We start from the raw sequence: 19,110 nt of genomic DNA, 5'->3' as shown, positions 1-19,110 counted from the left end.
TTATTGTTGCTAAGCGTTGCTAACTTGACTGTGGATCCCTAAACGTCAATAATTGATGCAAAAGGGCTACCCAAGTCTTTAAAAAGCGACGACAAAGGGCCTTGACCATGCGTCAGACATTTGACGAGTAGGGAGTGAGACTGTGTTGGAAATATACCTGATAACAGTATTGCCTTTTGCGTCACAGTTCGAACAAGAAGTCTGCTGATTTTGAACTTTCAAATCCAAGCAGATACATACAAACTAATTGTGAGAATAAAAGCAGTTTTCACACAAAAAAATCACCTACATTAACATCACCTGCCAAGTAAGCCTGCAGTGTGATCGACTTGTGATGGTGGTGGTAAGTGGCATCGAGGAGTCAAAAAAGCTTTGCTCAGGCTGTGGCCGTTGGCACAGAAGGAAAGCTCATACAGAGAGGCATTTCCTGACTGCTGGGGTAATTAGGCCGGTCAAGCCTCAGACACACAGGATTAAACAAATTTAACTGTGGCTACACTAATTAGACCCGTTAGTGCTCTTTTATTTGCTCTCTGCCTCTGAGTGAACAGGAAAACCATATTATTGTGACGTTGCAACGTTTGTAATTTCCCAGCCCATTAGGCAGCGAAATAATATAACTGACTATTATTAGATGAGAAGAAATCAGCAGCAGCAATCATTTGGGTGATGACATTTAGGGAGGAGAGCAGGGAGAGAAAAACATCTTCCCTTGTCGTTCCAAAACACTCCTGGCCTCTAGTAAACGTCCTGGCCTCAGTGGAGTAAAGTTCAGGAAAGAAACACACACACACACACACACACACACACACACACACACACAATCCTCTGCTGCTGCTGTGTTGTCTATTCAGTATATTCTTGGGAGGAATGCAGGCCTGGGTATGGGTGTGGGGTAAATTGTGTGTTGTTTTCTTTTTCAGCGATACATCAGGATGAAGACTTACTGATAATCAGACCTTGAGCAAAACCGGACCATTTGGCCTTTGTCACCAACACAAACTCCAGAAATCCCTCTCTATGTGTCAGCATTTCACTGCATCATTCATCATCATTATGGTCATTATTGCATCTCTCCTCAGGGCTGTTGTTGGGGATGAGCTCTGGCTTAGACAATGTCTGCAGGACGCTACAGTTCTGAGGTCAACGGCTACAGCTCCACCCTTGTTTTGTGCTCTTGGGGAGAAAGAGAAAAGAAAGGCATATGAAGCATAAACACAGTTAAAAACACACAAAGACACAGTACTTGAGTGAGGCGGACTGTGTTGTTGGTAGCTTTGTTCCTGTCTTCATCACTCATCAAGACTGTAATGCAGAAAGGGACATTTATTTCCATCGGTTTGAACTAGAATACTCGCATATTATCTCTGACATACACTGGAGTGCAGCTGGAGGTAGTGCGGTACAGATAGAGACAAAAAGAGAAGAAGAGATAGAGGAGGTTTAAGGTCTTGCCAGACCAGCTTGGGTTGACGTGGTGGTGTGAAAGAAAGAAGCAGGAAGGAAAGGGGGAGGAGAGATATCTGCAAAACAAATCAGCGCAGTGTCTGTTGTACACACACAGACTCAAATACACACTAGTGCACACTCAAATCACCACGCAGGGAGCGGAACAACTTACAAACAGCAATGACAACAAAAAAAGGCTTCTGCTGTTAGTCACAGCCTGTAACCATGACAATAAGTCTCTGGCCAAAAGTGCGCCAACATCAGCACACACTCAGCAAGCTTGCAACATATTCACATGTGACTGTGAGGTGGCCTGGCCTGGACTCAACTGCTGTGCCTTTGAGAAGTGAAGTGTACACAAAGTTTGACCCAAAGCACCACAATTGGCTGATTTTGCCAGTGAACAGACCTGAGCACACCAAACAAATGTGAGACTTTTAATAAATACAACCCATCTAAAATAAAATCAGTTTTCAGCGTTTTTATTTCCACTCCAGGTTCATTAATCTTTCCATGCATTTAAATGTCTAACAATATTTGTTAAGTTCCTTGCATTTATTTATAGATTATTGCGTGTGTGTGCATGGATCACACGGCACATGTATTTTGGGTTACACTGGAGACTCTTTTCACAGCCTCCGATGTTGCGTGTCAAAAAGTGCAGGTCAAAAACTCAGATGCCCAGTATTTTTTTACACCATAAATTACTCACTAAATAGCCATAAATCTTGTTTTTAATTTGTGGATCATTAAACACGCAATTTCAAAAATACTCAGTGATTTCAGCTGCTGCAGTAATTGGTTGCAGCTGATGTTAGTGTTGTACACCTGCAACCCTCCCTTTCCTCATCAAAGTTTTCCCTTTAAAGTTTTTCCATATCTGAATAAAGGGCCTGAAGACAGAGTCCTCCAAGACATGTGTGATTCATGATTTTTGTAATATAATAAATACAATTGACTTGACTTGACTTTGTTTCAGCAGCAAAAGGAGGCCCAAGGCAGAGGAGGGTAGATAATCTATTAGAGCTGTGTTGCTTCAGCCGTAACTCCAGGCGTGTGCCCTCTGTATGTCTGCTCGACAGACACTTGGCCCTGTCAGAGGGAAAGTCTCCCTGCCTGCCCCATAAACCAAAGTGTATCCAAAGACACACACATATCCACATAAGTGTTGAAAATAGAGCACATACTACAAAAATGCAGCGCGTCATGTAGGATGCACTTTCTTGTTATTTAACTCCCGATTTTTTTATCCCGAACACACGAGACGGTAGATTTTGGGTTAATACTGACTCTCACAAAAATATTACCTTTGTGCTAAAAACAGCTAGTGTGCCTTGCAACTCAACAGTCACATGCACATGAACGAAGCATTGTTTATCAGTAGTCAAGGAAAACAGCATTGTCATATCTCTTTTGAGAGCTGAGCACTGCAACACTGCCAAAACCACATCCCCTGCATGATGTAAGGCTCATTGCAGGACTGTATGAAACTGACTTAATGGGAAGCATTAGTAATAGAGCATTAGCAGTCTCTGGTGTGTGAAGTGTATTTTGGTTCTTTTCTGTATTTGAAAAAGGGCGAAATCATAAGCCCCATGGCAGAAGTACTTCCACAATATGAAGGAAAAACAAAAAAGTAGCACGTGCTTGCTCAACAATCAGACAACCATCCTAAAACAGATTTACGGCTGCTGACCTGTCATGAAAACAAACCATGCACACTTCTCTTCGGTGGGTTTTCCCAGGAAGTTTGGCCCCGCCCTAGCTGGCAGTCAGTCCAAAACTGACAGTACCAAGTGGAAAAGTTTCCCTACCTGGGGTGTCAGTTTCCATTAGCTTGATATTACATGCATGTACACACACATCTAAGATACCAAAATGTTAAATAGACATCTGGATTGATTCTTTATCATTAGATATGTTCCTCTTTAGCCAGGCTAGTGTCACCTGAGTTATTCACAACAACCAAGAACATGATTTCAGTTGACAAAATGACTTTTCCAGTGAGACTTAATGTGCCTGTTAATGACAGAGAGAAACACAAACAGAGAGTGTGTGTGTTTTTAAATACCATTTACTCTCAAACTTGACAACAAAGTCAACAAAAGTATAAGCATATTGGTAAAACAATAACTAGTAGTAAAAAATTCAACAGTGTTAACCACAACATGCATTAAATCAACTGGTGACCTTTTTTCTAAGCTTTTTAGATTGACTTCCTGTACTGGGGATATATTCATGTTTTTCACTTGGACAATGTTGAACTCCTCCAAATGGAGACCTCCAGGAGTGAACCCGATCAGATGCCGGAACTCAATCATCTGGTTCCTTTTGACTCCAAGCTCCAGATGTCCCAGGTCCTGCCCTCATGGGTGAAACTTGTATTTGTGGTCTCATTCGTTGGTCACGACCTAGAGCTCATGAGCATAGGTGGACCTGGTACAATGATCACATCACTGCCAAAAACAAAACCAATCTGCCTGTTGATCTCATTCTACATCGTACCCTCAATGGCAAACAGTCACTGACCCACTAAGGTCATGGTCCAATGAGGAACATCATTGCCAAAAAACAGAGATCCAATTTAGAGGTTGCCATATCAGACACTCTTCATTCCCTAGTTGTGTCTGCAACTGCTATCCATGAAAATCATATGTTGACTCAATGACAGTGACAATTCATTTGACTGCCTCAGTGATCTCCGCCAGGGGGATGGGACCTTCTGACCTTCTCTTCAAAGAGCGAGTATATCAGGTTTAGACAGGGGAGGCAAGACCTTGTATTGATTTCCAAAACTTTTGAGGCCAACCAAGAAAATCCATGACCTACTTAACTCCTTCCAAACTAAATGTTCTTTCATGTCCACGTTAACTGCAGTCTTTCTGGTTTACTGATACGTTTCTTCTGATTGAGGAGTTTCTTGGGCTTACCATTTTCATCTTGAGCACTTTCTTCACTGTTGGTGTGGCTGTTAAGACCGGCACTGAGGACCAGGCCCAAACTCTGTGCAGCAGCCTCTGTAACGGAGTCTTTGAACATGCCAACTTGGATTCCACACCCCCAAATTCCCTCGGGTTGCACAGAAAATTCTTTCAGAGGTGGGAGTTGAAAGCCTTGCCGTCAGCGACCTCAGCCAAATGTTAACAGAGTCCACAGCAAGCACAGTCTAATAAATAAAACACTACTCAGGTTCAGATCAGGTGCCCCAGCAGATCTGTGCAGATCCCAAGTGGAGTCCTGAGGAACATCATGTAAAGACTCTCCAACAACAGGCTGAAAAAGTGTGCTAGCTATATACAGTTGGTATCTTCCATCTACTGTACTAGTTTTGGCTCCTTCCTCACTAGAATGATGACATTATGTGTGCCAAGATTCAGTTTTTGGAGCCAGTAATCAGTAATCAGAACAACAAGACCCCTCCTTAGGCTACCATCCAGTTGGCAGCGAGATCCCCTCCCAGGCCTTGTTCCATGAGGGAGGTTTGGTCTCCCTGATTTGGAAGAGGCTGCTTTTTCCTGAAGACACTGATACAGTACACAGGGCTTTGAATCACTCTTAAGTCTGGCCCCTCACCTTGGACCAAATTGCCTTGGGAGACAATAACAGGAGCTGTTGCCCCTGACAACACAGCTCCAAGGGTCACAGGGGCACGCAACCCTCCCACCCCCACCTAAATTGGGTGGCAATTCTCAGAGGGGACATACCCTAACATACTATAAAGAAGACACTTCGGGTAAATGAGTATATTGGGATCAATTGAAACATTTGTATTTTTCAGACAGTGCAGCTGAATTATGTTAAAACACATTTACATCTTATGTTCATCATCATACTAACATATAAAAAAGATATTGATTGTTTGTGAGTTTGCCCTCCTTTACCCCAAATCGTTTTCCAGACCTTAGCCCATGTTTGGACTTTGAGTGCAAAACTGCATCATCAATTCAAGGCGAACTTGGATGATGTGCTGAAATAGAGTCTTGTAATCCTCTCTTTACAGCAGTTTGCTTTTCATCACTACCTCAACTGTCTGACTGGCTGCCCGGACATCTGCGTATCAGCATTTCTGTGTGTCAGGTGCTCCGCCACTCTGTCTTTGGGTCTGTCAGCAGCACAGCTCATAAGCTCACAAGATTAAATGTGCAAGTGCAACTCAATTAGGATATGACAGCCTGGGCAGGTGTCAGGTGGTCATCTGGTGTGTGTGTGTGTGTGTGTGTGTCCAAGGTGTGGTTGTCTGCCAGACTCAGCCCAATGAGACCAGTGTATGTCTTTTTTTTATTTCTACCACACACACTTTCTCTCCACAGACGTAGGCACAGGCTGATATTAACAACGAGCTAACCACACTAACACACACATATGCACAGGCTAACCACATGGTGCTAGCGAGCACTATTGACTCTGAACTATTATTACTGCCTAATGAATCTGCCATAAAGCTTTGGGACTGCCGCCGGCTGTCTGTCCATTCCACCAGAGTTGATTGAAGCCCTTGTGTTTGTATGTAGTTATTGGGTCTATTGTATCTTGGTGCATGTTACTAGGCTGACTCTATTAAATTCTCCTACTTAAAAGCTTCCTGTACCCCTGATTTCACTATTTCTCATTACCAAACACACACATGGCTACAAAAAGACATGCAGCAATGCACATACGCAAACAGGGCAACACATAAAACCACACATGCCATACACGTTTCTACAGACCACATCATTATGCGAAATACACTATAACTACACTATAACATGTAACATTTCTGCACTGTGAACACACTTCTAAGATACAGGCCTGCAAGAAACTGACTGGCTGGCATCAATCACCCAGTTACAGCCAAATGAGCACATGCACTCATGTCCTACTGTTTAGACAAACACTAGGACAATCACTCTGCCCCATCTGTCCTGCTGGGTTGCTACGAGATTAGCAATCAATCAATCACACTGACCAGTCAATTTCTCCCTGTCATGTCCTTGTGTGGTCTGCACAGGGATCAATCATGCTGCAGTTTAGCCTCCAGTCATGGCATCACACTTATTGTGAACTGTGTGTTTGTGAGTGAGTGTTAAAACAGGGCCCAGGCTGAAATGTGATGACACAAGCAAAAAGTACCCAAAATTAGTTTGCTTCAAGTGTGGCACATTATGAATCACCAACTAGATTCTCTGCTTATTCTTCCAACAACTGCAGGAAATGTGAGTGATTCACAGAGTCTCTGAGCATGTAAGAAAGCAAACACACACCTAAAACTGACTAATGCAAGTAATACCCCGCTAGTCTAGACGTCTTATCTCACTGTTGTAATCTGGCTTTTTTTTTTTTTTTTAGAATGGGCAGACCAGGTGTGCATTATAAGTGTGTGTGAGTGGGTGAGTGCCTAAAGTCATTGTAAGAGGAAGTTTGTCGTTGCAAATCCAGGGTGATAAACACTGTAGTGTAGTACAGGAAGCAGGGAAAGAAAGTGGAACAGAACTATGTAATTACCACCTCACTGTTCTTCCCATAGGCCAGACAGGGCCAGGGCAGAGGTTGTAGAGTAACAATGCAAATATATAGTATAATAGATAATAATCTGAAACATTTTCATTTAAATGCGTCAGTTTTACCAGCTGAAATACAGACTTAAACTTGATGAGTTTTCTGATATTTTTACTTTCCACAAGTCAGATATACCTTTCCTGGAATAAAATCTTTTAGTTTTTCAGAGGGTTTCTTTGGAATAAACATGGGAAACAGTGACTGAACATATACATAATCTTCAGTACCCTTATTTCCAGAACATTGAAGGTAGAGCAGAGGATGGTATCCGACTAGAACTGGTTTGCAGCACAATCACAAGGCACTTCATCACTAGAAATATGCGTACACATACTGTAGTTCGCACAGAGTGGATGGGGATAAGCTGCTAGTGCATTACCTGTTTAAAAACGTGCGGAGCAAATAACAACATCTTTTTTCAGTGAATAGAGGGGGGCAACAATTCAAATGAGGTGTGCGCCTCTGGTCACCCAAAATATTGATTGCCTTCTTTAACGTTTTGTCTCTGTAGATGCATTCTAAACTTTGTAATGTTATCCTGAGCACTTCGCTGGCCGTTGTTACAGTCTTTTTCTGCTCCTCAGTAGCATTGCCAAAGCAGCAGATGATGCAGAAGGTTAAATCGCTTTCAAAAGTAGCACAGAAAAAGCATTTTGTTGTGGACATGAATGGATAGCAATTTCTTTACAAAGTACATTCACTGTTGTGTTTCAGTGCTTTTGAGGTCAGTCCACAGGTCTTATTTAAGCAACAAGACTATACAGTGTGAGATCTGAATAAGGAAGAGTTGCATAGTGTGTGCTGAGTTGCTTCGGCTACTCAAGACAGAGAGGGTGGGCTGGATGATTGTGGCTGAGTGAACACATCATTACAACACACGGAAAAAGTGACCATGGAGGAAATGAGAGGGAAGCGGAGTGGTCTGGGATTCATAGAAGTCCCTCAGTTTCTAAGAATTAAGAGTTTCATGGTCGACTGCAGAACAATATGAAACACAATAACACACTCATAACATATATATATATATTTTTTACTACTACAAAATACTTATATTTCCAGATTTGTAATAATGCATTTTCAGATAATCCAGTGGGTTGTTAAATGGTTAATTTAGCTTTACAAGTTGGATAATATTCTCAGCCCTCCTTTAGATTTTCTGAAAAGTGACCACATCTGGAGATACATGGTTTTCTTTGGACACTGAGGATAAGGTACCAACTGTTAGCAATGCAAAGGTTACAGCCGCATTAGATGAACAGTATGTGATTAATGATGTAATAATCAACAATATGTACAACACGACATAAACTGGGGATGAATCAGCTGAGCAATGTTAACATGATTTTATTAACATTTTGTACATTACTTGCACACCTTTTTTTCCACATAAAGTACTAACAAATTTACAATTAAATTAAAAGCAAAGACATATGTATATGATTTTAATATGCAGCTATACACACGTTAAATGTCTACCCAAACATGTCTTGACTAGCAAACATATGATCAAGGCAAAATGTCCACAGAGACACTAGTCCAGTTTTTACCATGAAGTCACCTTTGCCCCCTCCAATACATCAGCAGAGTGAGAGAAAGGTCAAGAGAGAGGGTTAAAAGGAGATGAAAGTAGGTTAATAAAAACAGGACATCCCTCTATCAGAGATGAATCAATAGAGAGTAATGGTTAGACAGGATGTTCTATTGATGCTATCAATCACAAAGTGTGACAACTGGAGGCGAAAGTGATGGATGCACGTGGCTGGAAGCTGGCACAGACATGACTCTGACTGCACAGCATGATGTCAAAGAGCAGAAATACATAAGATGATGCGCACCACAGGTCTGTGTGCACTTAAGTCCTAACATGCACAGCTAAGCACATACTGACACACTAAGTCGGATCATTTTCTACTAATTTATTTTGCAGTGGCAAGTTGTTGGTGTTTGAGAAAGAGGCGTGGGAGGTCTGGCCATGAAAGGCGATCTCAGATTCCTTGCAGGATTCAGGCGAGCAGTGGGGGGACGTCACAAGGTCCAGCAGCCAGGAAGGAAAGGGCTTGTGCATGTTGACATAGATGCTGTAGGAGAGCACGCACACAGCCCATGGTTGTGCAACAGCGGCTAGCTTTAAAGAGCATGTGCAGTCAGGCAGGAAATTCCCTGGTCAGAGTCCCAGCATTCCAAAGGAGCCAAGTTATTGCTGCTCCCCATGTACAAGTGTCAGTCAGGTGGCACTTTAGTGTCACCCTTCCTGCATGTGCGTTTTTCAGTGTGACAGACGATAAACGAGGAGGAAGTCCAAATAAGTGATGCTGTTTCAAGTTCATGACCCTCCCCTCTAAGCAAAGTTGCTCACAACCCAAAACAGGACAAGGATGTATGTGTGTGTGCGTCAGCACACTGTCAGCCCAAAACACAAAAACAACAACAGGTCTTGATGTGTGTTTGATCCTCACATGGAGTCCGAGACAGGCATTCAATGTCACTGTTACCAATACAGTGTGTGCCATTTCACAGTCATAGTGCACAAGATCACAGGCTTTTTGCAGACCACATTGTACAGCACCTATTCCCTGTGAGACACCAAACAGCAGCTAAACATTTAACTCTGTCGCGTCAACACAGTCATATTTTGACAGAAGGAAGTTTCCTGTAAAATAATAAATATAACCGTCTTTGCTCTTGAGGCCTGTTCAGAGGCGAGTCTACAGACCTGATGCAGCTCAGGTAAAGATTCTACAATCTGATACAGAAAGTGAGTTAAGGATACATCTTGATGAATCACTGTGCCAACGTCAAGGACAAGCTTCAGAGCTTGCAGAACAAATGTTGAGCTTTTGAATGTGTGAGACAGAAGTGAGTGTATGTGCTTCGTGTGTTTGTCAGTCTTAGGCACTAGACAGCATTGTAGATGTGAAGATCTGCTGCAGTATTTGGGGGATCTGCTTGGTGTCCATGGCAACGAAGGATCGCCCTGCTGGAAGGGTCTTTTGGAGTCTGAAACAAAGAAAAAAAGGTTGAAGTTTGAGGTTAAACAGAGGGACTGAACTTTAGCAACAGAATCGTTCCCCAAAATAAAAAGACAGACAAGTACTTGTTTTCTGTGTGAATTGGTACTAGACATTTGCATTGACATAGTACAGTGTGTGTGTGTGTGTGTGTGTGTGTGTGTGTGTGTGTGTGTGAGAGAGAATGAAAGGGCTGTTTTTCACATGGCAGAGCTGAGGAACATGACAACACAGGCACTTCCACAGAGTTTCAGTCCTTTGTAAAAACCCACTACCCTTTCGTTCTTTCATTCACCCATTTCCTTACACAATCCTCCTTTTCAATTTGTAGTTTGTCCTCTAAATGGGGACAAACAAGCATGGACAGACAACAGCGTTTATGTAACTGAATGGCTTAACCATAACTAAGTTCCTACGCTTACTTGCTTCCATGATAATATATTGTTCTCATTCCTCTATCCAGCGTTCTCGACTTGAACCGGTAGTCTGTATAGATGATACCAAATGAAATGAAACCAAACCAGTTCATTTCTACAGGACCTGGGCTTCTGGCTCTCCTTCTTTGCACTCACTCTCTCAGCATGTTTCATTCTCTCTTGCTGTTCCTACTCTTCACAGATTCATGAGCCATGTGCAAAAGAAGGTCATGTCATTCTGAAGGTCCTTCCGCTCATGACTGCATTCTAACCATGAAGCAAGCGGCTCTTCAAAGCGGACTGAAGAGTGCACTTAGCTACCTTTTGTCCTGCCTGCAAAGCTCATGACTTAATCTGGGATGTGACAACAAAGGTCAGCAGGCCAGCAGCAAGCAGGAAAGTGAAGCTAGACTGAATTGGACATTCATTGTTCACCTTAACTTTGAAGTCTAGTTGTTCTTTATTGGTTTTGGATGGCCGGCTATGGTCTCGATAAGCTTTGAGTGGACTGTTGGCTATTTCTGTTACACTGGGTGTTGGTGTTCAAATAGCAGTCATTTTGAGTTTGTACTTGTCCCTTCATCCAGTCTTCTGCTCCTCTTTTATTATTACCTCTCCGCCACCTTCCATTTTTCCTGTCATCCTTGGTCCTTTGGCTTATGCTCTTTTTTTCTCCCCCTTCACTTATCCTTCCTATTTTCTCCCTTGCTTCTCTTATTTGCACCTTCTACTTAACTCAACCAAGATGCCTCTACGCCCATCTCCACCTCCTCACCTTTCAGCCTGATCACCAAGGGATCCGATGAAGATGGCAAAGGCATTGACCTGCGGGTCAGATGTCAGGACTTGGGCGAAGCGCTCGGGCCGGATGCCGTAGCGTTCAAGGTTGGCATCGCTGAGCACCACCACAAAGTGCTCGTCGGCCTCTTCTTGTGCCAGCTCCTTAATGCTGGCTTCTGTGCCCTCCAGAGTGAAGTCGCCGCTCATGCAGAACTGAGAGTGGGCATGCATGGTCTGCAGGGCGGGGGAGGGGGAGAGAAGAGGAGGAGGGATAAAGAGTTGAACAGGATGTCAGACATCCCCTCAACCTCGCTGTACATTATCCAGTGTATTGCACAAGTGGAGAATCTGTTTATGGTGGCTGATCCTGGAGAATAAGGGACTGCAAACAGCCCTGAGCACTGAACTCATAGGGTATCTTGCAATTTTATATTTAAGGGTCACACTTTATAGGACTGAAAATATAAGAAAAACAAAAAGTTAATCCAATTAATGCAATTTTAGCTGTCAACAGAGAGAAAGTAAGAAATAACAACAATAACCATTGTTTTTAGTCTGTTTTGATTGGTATATATATGAGAATAACTGGTGAACAGTAACAAAACATGAATGGACTGATTATGAATCTGTACCTTGAGGACTTTGAGTCTCTGTTTGTTATTCTTGGGGACTTTATCCGCTCTGACCAGCTCGATGTCGTAGCCGTCGCCTGAGTGGCCCATTATGTCGTACTGTATAGAGGAAACAGTATGATCAAACTTAACAAATATAAAAGTACAACGGTAAAATGTATCATACCATAGGAATGTAAATGGTAGGACCTAGAATAGTACATGGAATGAAGTGTAAAGACGCAGGTGTGATGGTGCAGAAACATCAGATCTAGGCTATCCTCACTCAAATCTGCACCCGCTACAGTATGTTAACCCTGTCAAAGACCATCATTCACAACTGGCTTACATAAGGCCGGGTCAGCCTGGCACCGTGGGCTCCACTCAGCTATTTCAGGCCCCCAATATTACGTATATGGGCTATTTCTAAGAAGGGCAGTTATGACTGTGGTGGTCAAAGGTATGCAACTATGTGTCTCATCTGTCCATATCGCTGTTGCTGGGTAAGAAGTGTGCTTTTTCAACATGTTATCTTTTCATATCAGTCAGTCTTTTTTGTACTATCCATTTCTTAGCCCCCCTCAGGGACTAAGAAATCCTTGAATTTAATGAAACATAGAAATCACTCAAACTAAAGTTTTTAATATGCAAGTGTTGCGTTCCATTTTTGGCTTGTAAATGGGGGTCTGATGGTTGTAATGAATAGGACATGAAACTATAAAGTGACACATACTAGACTAATGTTTCATCATATCATCTCTATTTACATGCACTAACAGGAATCCTGAATAGATTTGTGTGTTTGACCTACCAGCATCAATAGATCTTACAACACACACACACACACACACTGCAGGTAGCACCAGCACACACAAGTAAAGGTGTATATGTCTTATCAGATGTACTTTTATGTAAGGGGTGTTAGCAAAGAAAGCAGCTACACAGACATGTGATCAGGTGCACTGAAGTGTGTGTGTGTGAGAGAGAGAGAGAGGCACTGATATGTGATCAGTATTAGGTTGGGTTAAGTGTCACGTAGGGGCCAAGAAGTCTGTCTCCCTTCAGCCTTTTTGCACACACTCATGTCTCATCTCCCTCCTTCGCACTGCACCTCTCTATTTCACTTCCTCCATCTTTTGCATGATCCTACTTTTCTGGCTAAGATGGATTCCTTTTTTCCATTCATGAATGGCCCAAGAAATGTGTCAACAGCACAAACTAATGTGGTCAAAAGTGTGACAAAGGAGCACCAGTGGCACATAAAAGTAGACAATAGCCGGTGATTAGTGAAGACCACAAGGGTATTCGCCACAGGAAACGTTGTCATTTACACTAATGACCACCTGGCTGAAGCCTAGCTTGGTGTGGCTGTCTCTAACCATGTCAGCCAGAGGCTCCAACTCTTTTTCATGGCAAACCAGGTGGCTCATAGACCTGGGGCAAAAAGTAGATGATTATTAAGGTCGAGTTATGACCTCATTAATATTTGATTCATAAGACAATTAGGGGGGCAGCGGAAAAACATTAATGGACAAAGTTTATTCACCCAGTAATTATCCACATATTGTCTCATACTGCTAAATGGTTTGAAATTAATTTATCTAAGAAGGGTCAGTTGGTGCTTATTGTTTATTTCCTAGCTACTGAACTGATACTGCTGTGGTTGGAAACCTGATTACAAGTAGTTACCAAATGTGGTCTGGCTTAATCAAATAGTTTGATTCATATTTAGACAAAATTACACAAATCTTTACTTTACTATTTAAGCAAAAAATTGGTGAGGTTCACATTAATCCAGAAAAGACATGGAATCTGGGATTAAAGTCCTCTTGAATACACATTTGTTATGTGACATAAAATGCATACATGGCTGCTGTACACCTGATACAGTGAGGAAAAGTAACATAGATAATAGTGGTGTGTTGAGGTTGTACAGTAATGACTGGTTCTTCAGTAACATTACACTATATTACATACACATGATCTGGTGTGGCGTTCTAACCTTGAACTTGTGCTCGTAGTTCTCGAGAGCCTCCATGACCATACACACAGCCTCCATGGAGCGCTCAAGCCTGCCGTCCACGCCGTTGAAGCGGTACATGCTACCCGAAACGTCAGCTAACACCCGTATACGCTTGGGCTTCTGCTGAGGGCTGCCCAGCTGTAAACGAACAGAGTAACATAAATACAAAAAAAAAACGTTTTTAAAGAAAATCAGCAGTGACGAATGATTAAATTAAAGAATATATCTATTTTGGAAAGCGTTTTATGGATTTTGGTGTAGCTCACTTAAAATAACATTCAACACAAGGGCAGGATTTCAAAACAGGTTGCAATTATTTTAATGTAGACCTTCAGGCCAAACCAAAAATATGCTATGCATGTCGCTAAATAAGGTAGAAAAAACATGGCATGCATATCATGGTTAGTGTGATTTTGTATGATTAGCGTGGGAACTATCTCTGTCTGTGTGTGTGTGTGTGGGGCGGGGGTTTACTCAAGCATACATGAAAGCAGAAATGACTGTATGCTTGAGCAGAAACCCAGGTTGTAATAATAATCTCACACACACCACTGGAATGTATCGTCTGACAGATAAAGGTCAAAATGATGTGAAAAAAGTGGCTTAAATATCTGTAGCAACACACACACAAACACACACACACATACACACCTCTGGCTCCAGCTCTCCCCTGCGTTTATATATAGCCTTCTCTCCAGTCAGACCATCAATGATTTTAGCATCATCCAGTTCTCCCAGAGCCTGGTTCTTCAACCACTGCCTCTCCTTTCCTTTAGCCTGAAAAAAAGCACACAAGGTTTGAGTACATGTTCCATACCAATCATCCAAATAAATAAACACATTGCAAAATCTGTCTGGGGAGGATGATTTCACTTTGGTGGGGCTATTAGATTATGAAACAAGGAAAAAAAGTCCAGATGGCCGTAATTTCAGCTGACACGTTCTAGACAACAAGAAAGATTCACGGTACATACAGTATGAACGGATGCTTAAATTAGCTGACAGCCAGATGCACATGACACGTGTCAACTCCTTTTAGTACGCCCCCCCCACGCCACACACACACACACACCGCCAACTGCCACCTTTCCTCCCACCCGCACCCACTGAACAAAAGAGGCAGGAGGCTGGTGTCTCTTTGAAGCTCTGACCCCATTTCTCAGGATCCCTCTCCACTTTTTGCTGTGGTCACTTGGAAGGAGAGAGGCAGAGCAACATCACTTTCAACCGTCTTCAGTTTGCTCCCTGAGGAAGGAGAGCTTCTTTACAAAAAAGGAGACTAACAAAAGAAGGAACACAATCCGCTCCACCCCACCCATTCAGTCTTTACAAAAGTCGACAGTGATAATATTTAGTTTCAAGTGTATTGAAATTGCTTTACATAACACATGACATGTGTACACACAAGAACACAGACTGGCCATCATGTTACATACAGCAAATGATTTAACATCACTGATAAGAAATGACGTAATAATTAACAATAGTTGTCATTTCTTTATAGACATATGAGTGTGCTTGGGAATAATGTACACATAACAGGAGAAGACATGTATGTGTTAAATAAGTTGTATCATGGCAACCATGAAGAGTGAGTTTTACGATAATCTGCGTGGTAAAATGACTTTATTTGTCAATTGAGTCTGGTGGCTTTGACGACAGCGATATAGTGGTTAAACAGAAACGATCTTGTCCTTTAAAACAAGGTCGATCTCTATAGGGATCCTTTCCATAATGTTGTCAGACACTTGCCTGTCAGTGGCAAAAATAAGAACTTTAAGGTGGATGTACATTGACGCCCTGTAATTGCCCAGAAGAATTACATGCTGCCAACCGCAGCGCTCGTGCTCAATACAATCCAATTTCAAAATTTTTTGTCCCCATTAGTCACTTAGTTACAGGGTTCAGGTTGAAAAATTCAGTTGAAAAGTTACCATTTAAACTTTAAAAAAGTATATGTGTACTCCCATTGGTCATCTCCTGATAACAGGTATGGACACCTCTACACTTCTCCCAAATACTGCCAAAGATAGGAGTAACTTCCCCGTTGAATTAAGTTGAAAACAGCTTTTATTTCCTAAGGTCTAAAACTAGCAGCAGAAATGTATTACTCAGTGATTATTTTGGCCAGTTAGGACTTCCTACTCGGAGACGCTTGATAAATAAGAGCCCAGGTGTTTATGTCTGGCAAGCCAGTCCATTGTTGAGCGATAAATAGAGAGGGGTTTCCCTTGTGGGGACTGAAGGGGATGAAACAATACACTATAAGTTTATTGACAACTTACAAGCTATGGTTAGGTGTGTGTGTGTGTGTGTGTGTGTGTGTGTGTGTGTGTGAGACTCCTTAAATCACTCTTCAGGTATGATAAAAATAACATGACTTCACAGCGTCACGCCTGCTGGGATTGGTATAATCTCCATCAGCTTTACAGCGGGAAAAACGCCCGGGGCTACAAGGACAAATACAAACAATAACCAACGTTCATGTTCAAAGCCAACGCTGGCACGGCTGCAAACACCTGGATGGGAAACACAAACACAGACAAAAACCCACCCACCACAACATATACAAATAGAGCTTCACACCTGGACAGCAGAATAATAGAGCACGGCTTAGTTTCGCTGCTCTGTAATCATTCTTACATGCAGCATGATTTTCCTCTAGTCACGTGGAAACACAAACACAGACGCACACACGCGTACCAAAAACCCCTCTTGAATGCATCAACACACATTTCCCCTAAGGAGCTCAAACAATGGGAGGGAAGTCTAAACCAAAATAATGAAATGGAGACAATATCACATGCTGGATTGTTAGCCACCCACCCACTCCCTAAACTTTTGCTTTTCATTCATTCAACCAATGAGGGTGTTCCTGTGGGACAGCGCCCCCTCCTTCCTGCCCCAACATCACATGTGGGTTTGCATGAGGTCAATCAATTGTCATCTACCAACTTTATGACCTCATGACTTTGTGACTGGCCAGGGTTAGTTGGACTGCAGTGCTTACTGTTTGACTGTAAAGTAAAAGCTTTTTTAAAAATCTAAATCCGACCTGAGCAGGCTGACCTGTCATTGCAAACAAATGTTTAACCCGGATACGCACACTGAAATTCCAATAAGGATATTTAATAGGAAGAATATACAAATGATGATGAACAACACATGTAGATGTTGCATTTGATGATGGCGTCTTGAAGTTCCCTCGGTTGACTTTGAGTCAAAAAGTGTCTTGATAATATTATATTGTATTTTCAATTTACAAAATGAGAATTCCAAGCAAACTATAATTAATAACAAGCAAAATTAGTTGTTGATGAGTTTATGCTTTTCTTTAACTTGTTAATAATTTTCTTTGATGTAATGAATAATGGTGCAATACAGTTCATTGCATTAAACATTCATTTAATTGTTTTAATTTGCCATATAATGATATATAGTATCTTGACACTAAACTAAACTAATTGGGATTAGAAATTCATTTGTGCTCTCTACCAATGTAAAAGTAATGTCATAGTGATGCAGCGTTCAGACTTGTGGTCTTCAAAGGTGTGTCTTGCAGACGCACATTTTCAAATTTTTATTCTTTTGGACCAATTCTTCCGAAAGAAGAATTTAGACAATGCCTTAAATTGTAATACTGTGAGTAACATTACTGTCACTTGTCTAAAGTAAGAGTGATGCCATGTGGAGTGAAGCTAACCTGTAAACTGTCCAGGATGATGCGTAGAGACTGAACTTGTCTGCTGACAGCGTTGGAGAAGCGCTCGTACGTGGCGGCGTCATACTCGCTCATATCAATCTCCTTCAACCTGAGATGGAAGGACAGAGAGAAACACAGAGGGAGAGGAGAGACAAAGTGTAATAGCCATGGCTTGATTTGACACGTTTTCGGCACACCACCTATTGTATTCAAGCACACAGTATGTTGGATTTGTAGTTCTTCTTCTGACTTTTAGCTTCAAATGGCTTTAGCAGAGCTGTAAAGGCCTCTATTTTTATTATTGTACAAATCAGGTGACTGACAGGCAGTTAAATTAGGTTTCTTCCTACCTGCGTCCATGCAGGAACTCTGTGGCTCTCCATGATATGACTTGGGCAGGGAGCACACAAGATTTTGATGTCAATACAAATCAAGTGAAACGGGGCCAACTTGGTTTAAAATAATGCACAGTTGCATCTGTAGACATCTCTGGTCCACCATGAAATATAAACAATAGAAGGACCCGCTCTAAACCCCACATGATAACTTGAAATCTGACTGAGCAACCAAAAAGCACTGCAACAGGTTTGTGCATATAATCTGCACCGAGCGACACATTTCAAAGAATTAGCTTTGACCTGATAAAATTTTAATACACATCTCAAGGCTGTGACATGGAAGAGGACACACTGTCGGGGTAGATGACAGGGTTCCATTAAAGATCTTAAGGAAACTCCACAAATCACTATATTTCAAGCCTATGATCTTACACAGGACATCCCATTCTCACACACCATCGCTTTATACATGATTTTATAAAAATAATTGCATTTTTCATTAAAAAAACAGGCAACTTTTGGGTGCAGCCTCCAACCTAATGCAGCAGAGCAGAATAACAACTGCATTTTTGGGGGTAAATCTGAAGCTAATATAGACAACTATCTGTGTCTGTCCATGGGTTTTTCCAAAAGGTTAAGTAGATAAAGAAAGAAAGAGTGAAAACAGAGCTCAGGACACCTGTGGACAAGCTGACACAGAGGTCAATGTTGTTAAATATGAAGCCTCTTTTTTTGTGTGCGTGCATGTGTGTGTTCTCTCCAAAACACACCTGTGAACATGACAAGACAGGTGGGCTGCCCCCCCCCCCAGCCTAGCTTATCTGTATAATCCCACAGTGCAGGTACTTTAGTATCGTTGACACACACAGACACAGAATCCTACCTGCACCATGTTTGCACAGACTGATGTGTGTGTGTGTTGGAGAGAGAGGTGAGGGAAATATCTGTCAGGTGTTTGAAGCTTTTGGTGACAACCAGACCATAACCACCAGAGAGATACAGAGCAGTGACTTCAAAACGCAGGTCGGGATTAAAGGACGGTAGAGAGGTTCTGACTTTATGTGTCAGCTTGCAACAAACCTGAGTGTGTAGGAGAGAGAGAAAGAGAGAGAGAGAGAGAGAGAGAGAGAGAGAGAGGCTGGTTGCATGAGAGCAGAGTCAGATGGATGAATTGTGTAGACTGCACAGGCATCAGCCATGCAATCAAAAAGCCCAAATACCACCCCCCCCCCCCCCCCCCCCCC

The 19,110-nt window shown here is 42.1% G+C and overlaps 1 protein-coding gene across 2 annotated transcripts in view; it reads right to left on the bottom strand.

The window, feature by feature from the left end:
- Positions 1–8,315: 8,315 nt before the first annotated feature.
- The window catches only part of vwa8 (von Willebrand factor A domain containing 8), a 70,743-nt gene continuing 59,948 nt past the window's right edge, over positions 8,316–19,110 (bottom strand). For both annotated transcript variants that reach the window (XM_046053429.1, XM_046053431.1), the window contains exons 40-45: positions 17,529–17,637; positions 14,477–14,602; positions 13,805–13,963; positions 11,824–11,922; positions 11,187–11,425; positions 8,316–9,984 (exon numbers count right to left, since the gene is read on the bottom strand). In XM_046053429.1, coding sequence (XP_045909385.1) covers positions 9,876–9,984; positions 11,187–11,425; positions 11,824–11,922; positions 13,805–13,963; positions 14,477–14,602; positions 17,529–17,637 — 841 coding nt within the window. In that variant the 3' untranslated portion in view covers positions 8,316–9,875. The remainder of the gene's footprint in view (positions 9,985–11,186; positions 11,426–11,823; positions 11,923–13,804; positions 13,964–14,476; positions 14,603–17,528; positions 17,638–19,110) is intronic.

This window comes from Micropterus dolomieu, linkage group LG07, assembly GCF_021292245.1.
Source record: "Micropterus dolomieu isolate WLL.071019.BEF.003 ecotype Adirondacks linkage group LG07, ASM2129224v1, whole genome shotgun sequence".
NCBI lineage: Eukaryota > Metazoa > Chordata > Actinopteri > Centrarchiformes > Centrarchidae > Micropterus > Micropterus dolomieu.
This window is presented reverse-complemented; position numbering and strand designations above follow the sequence as displayed.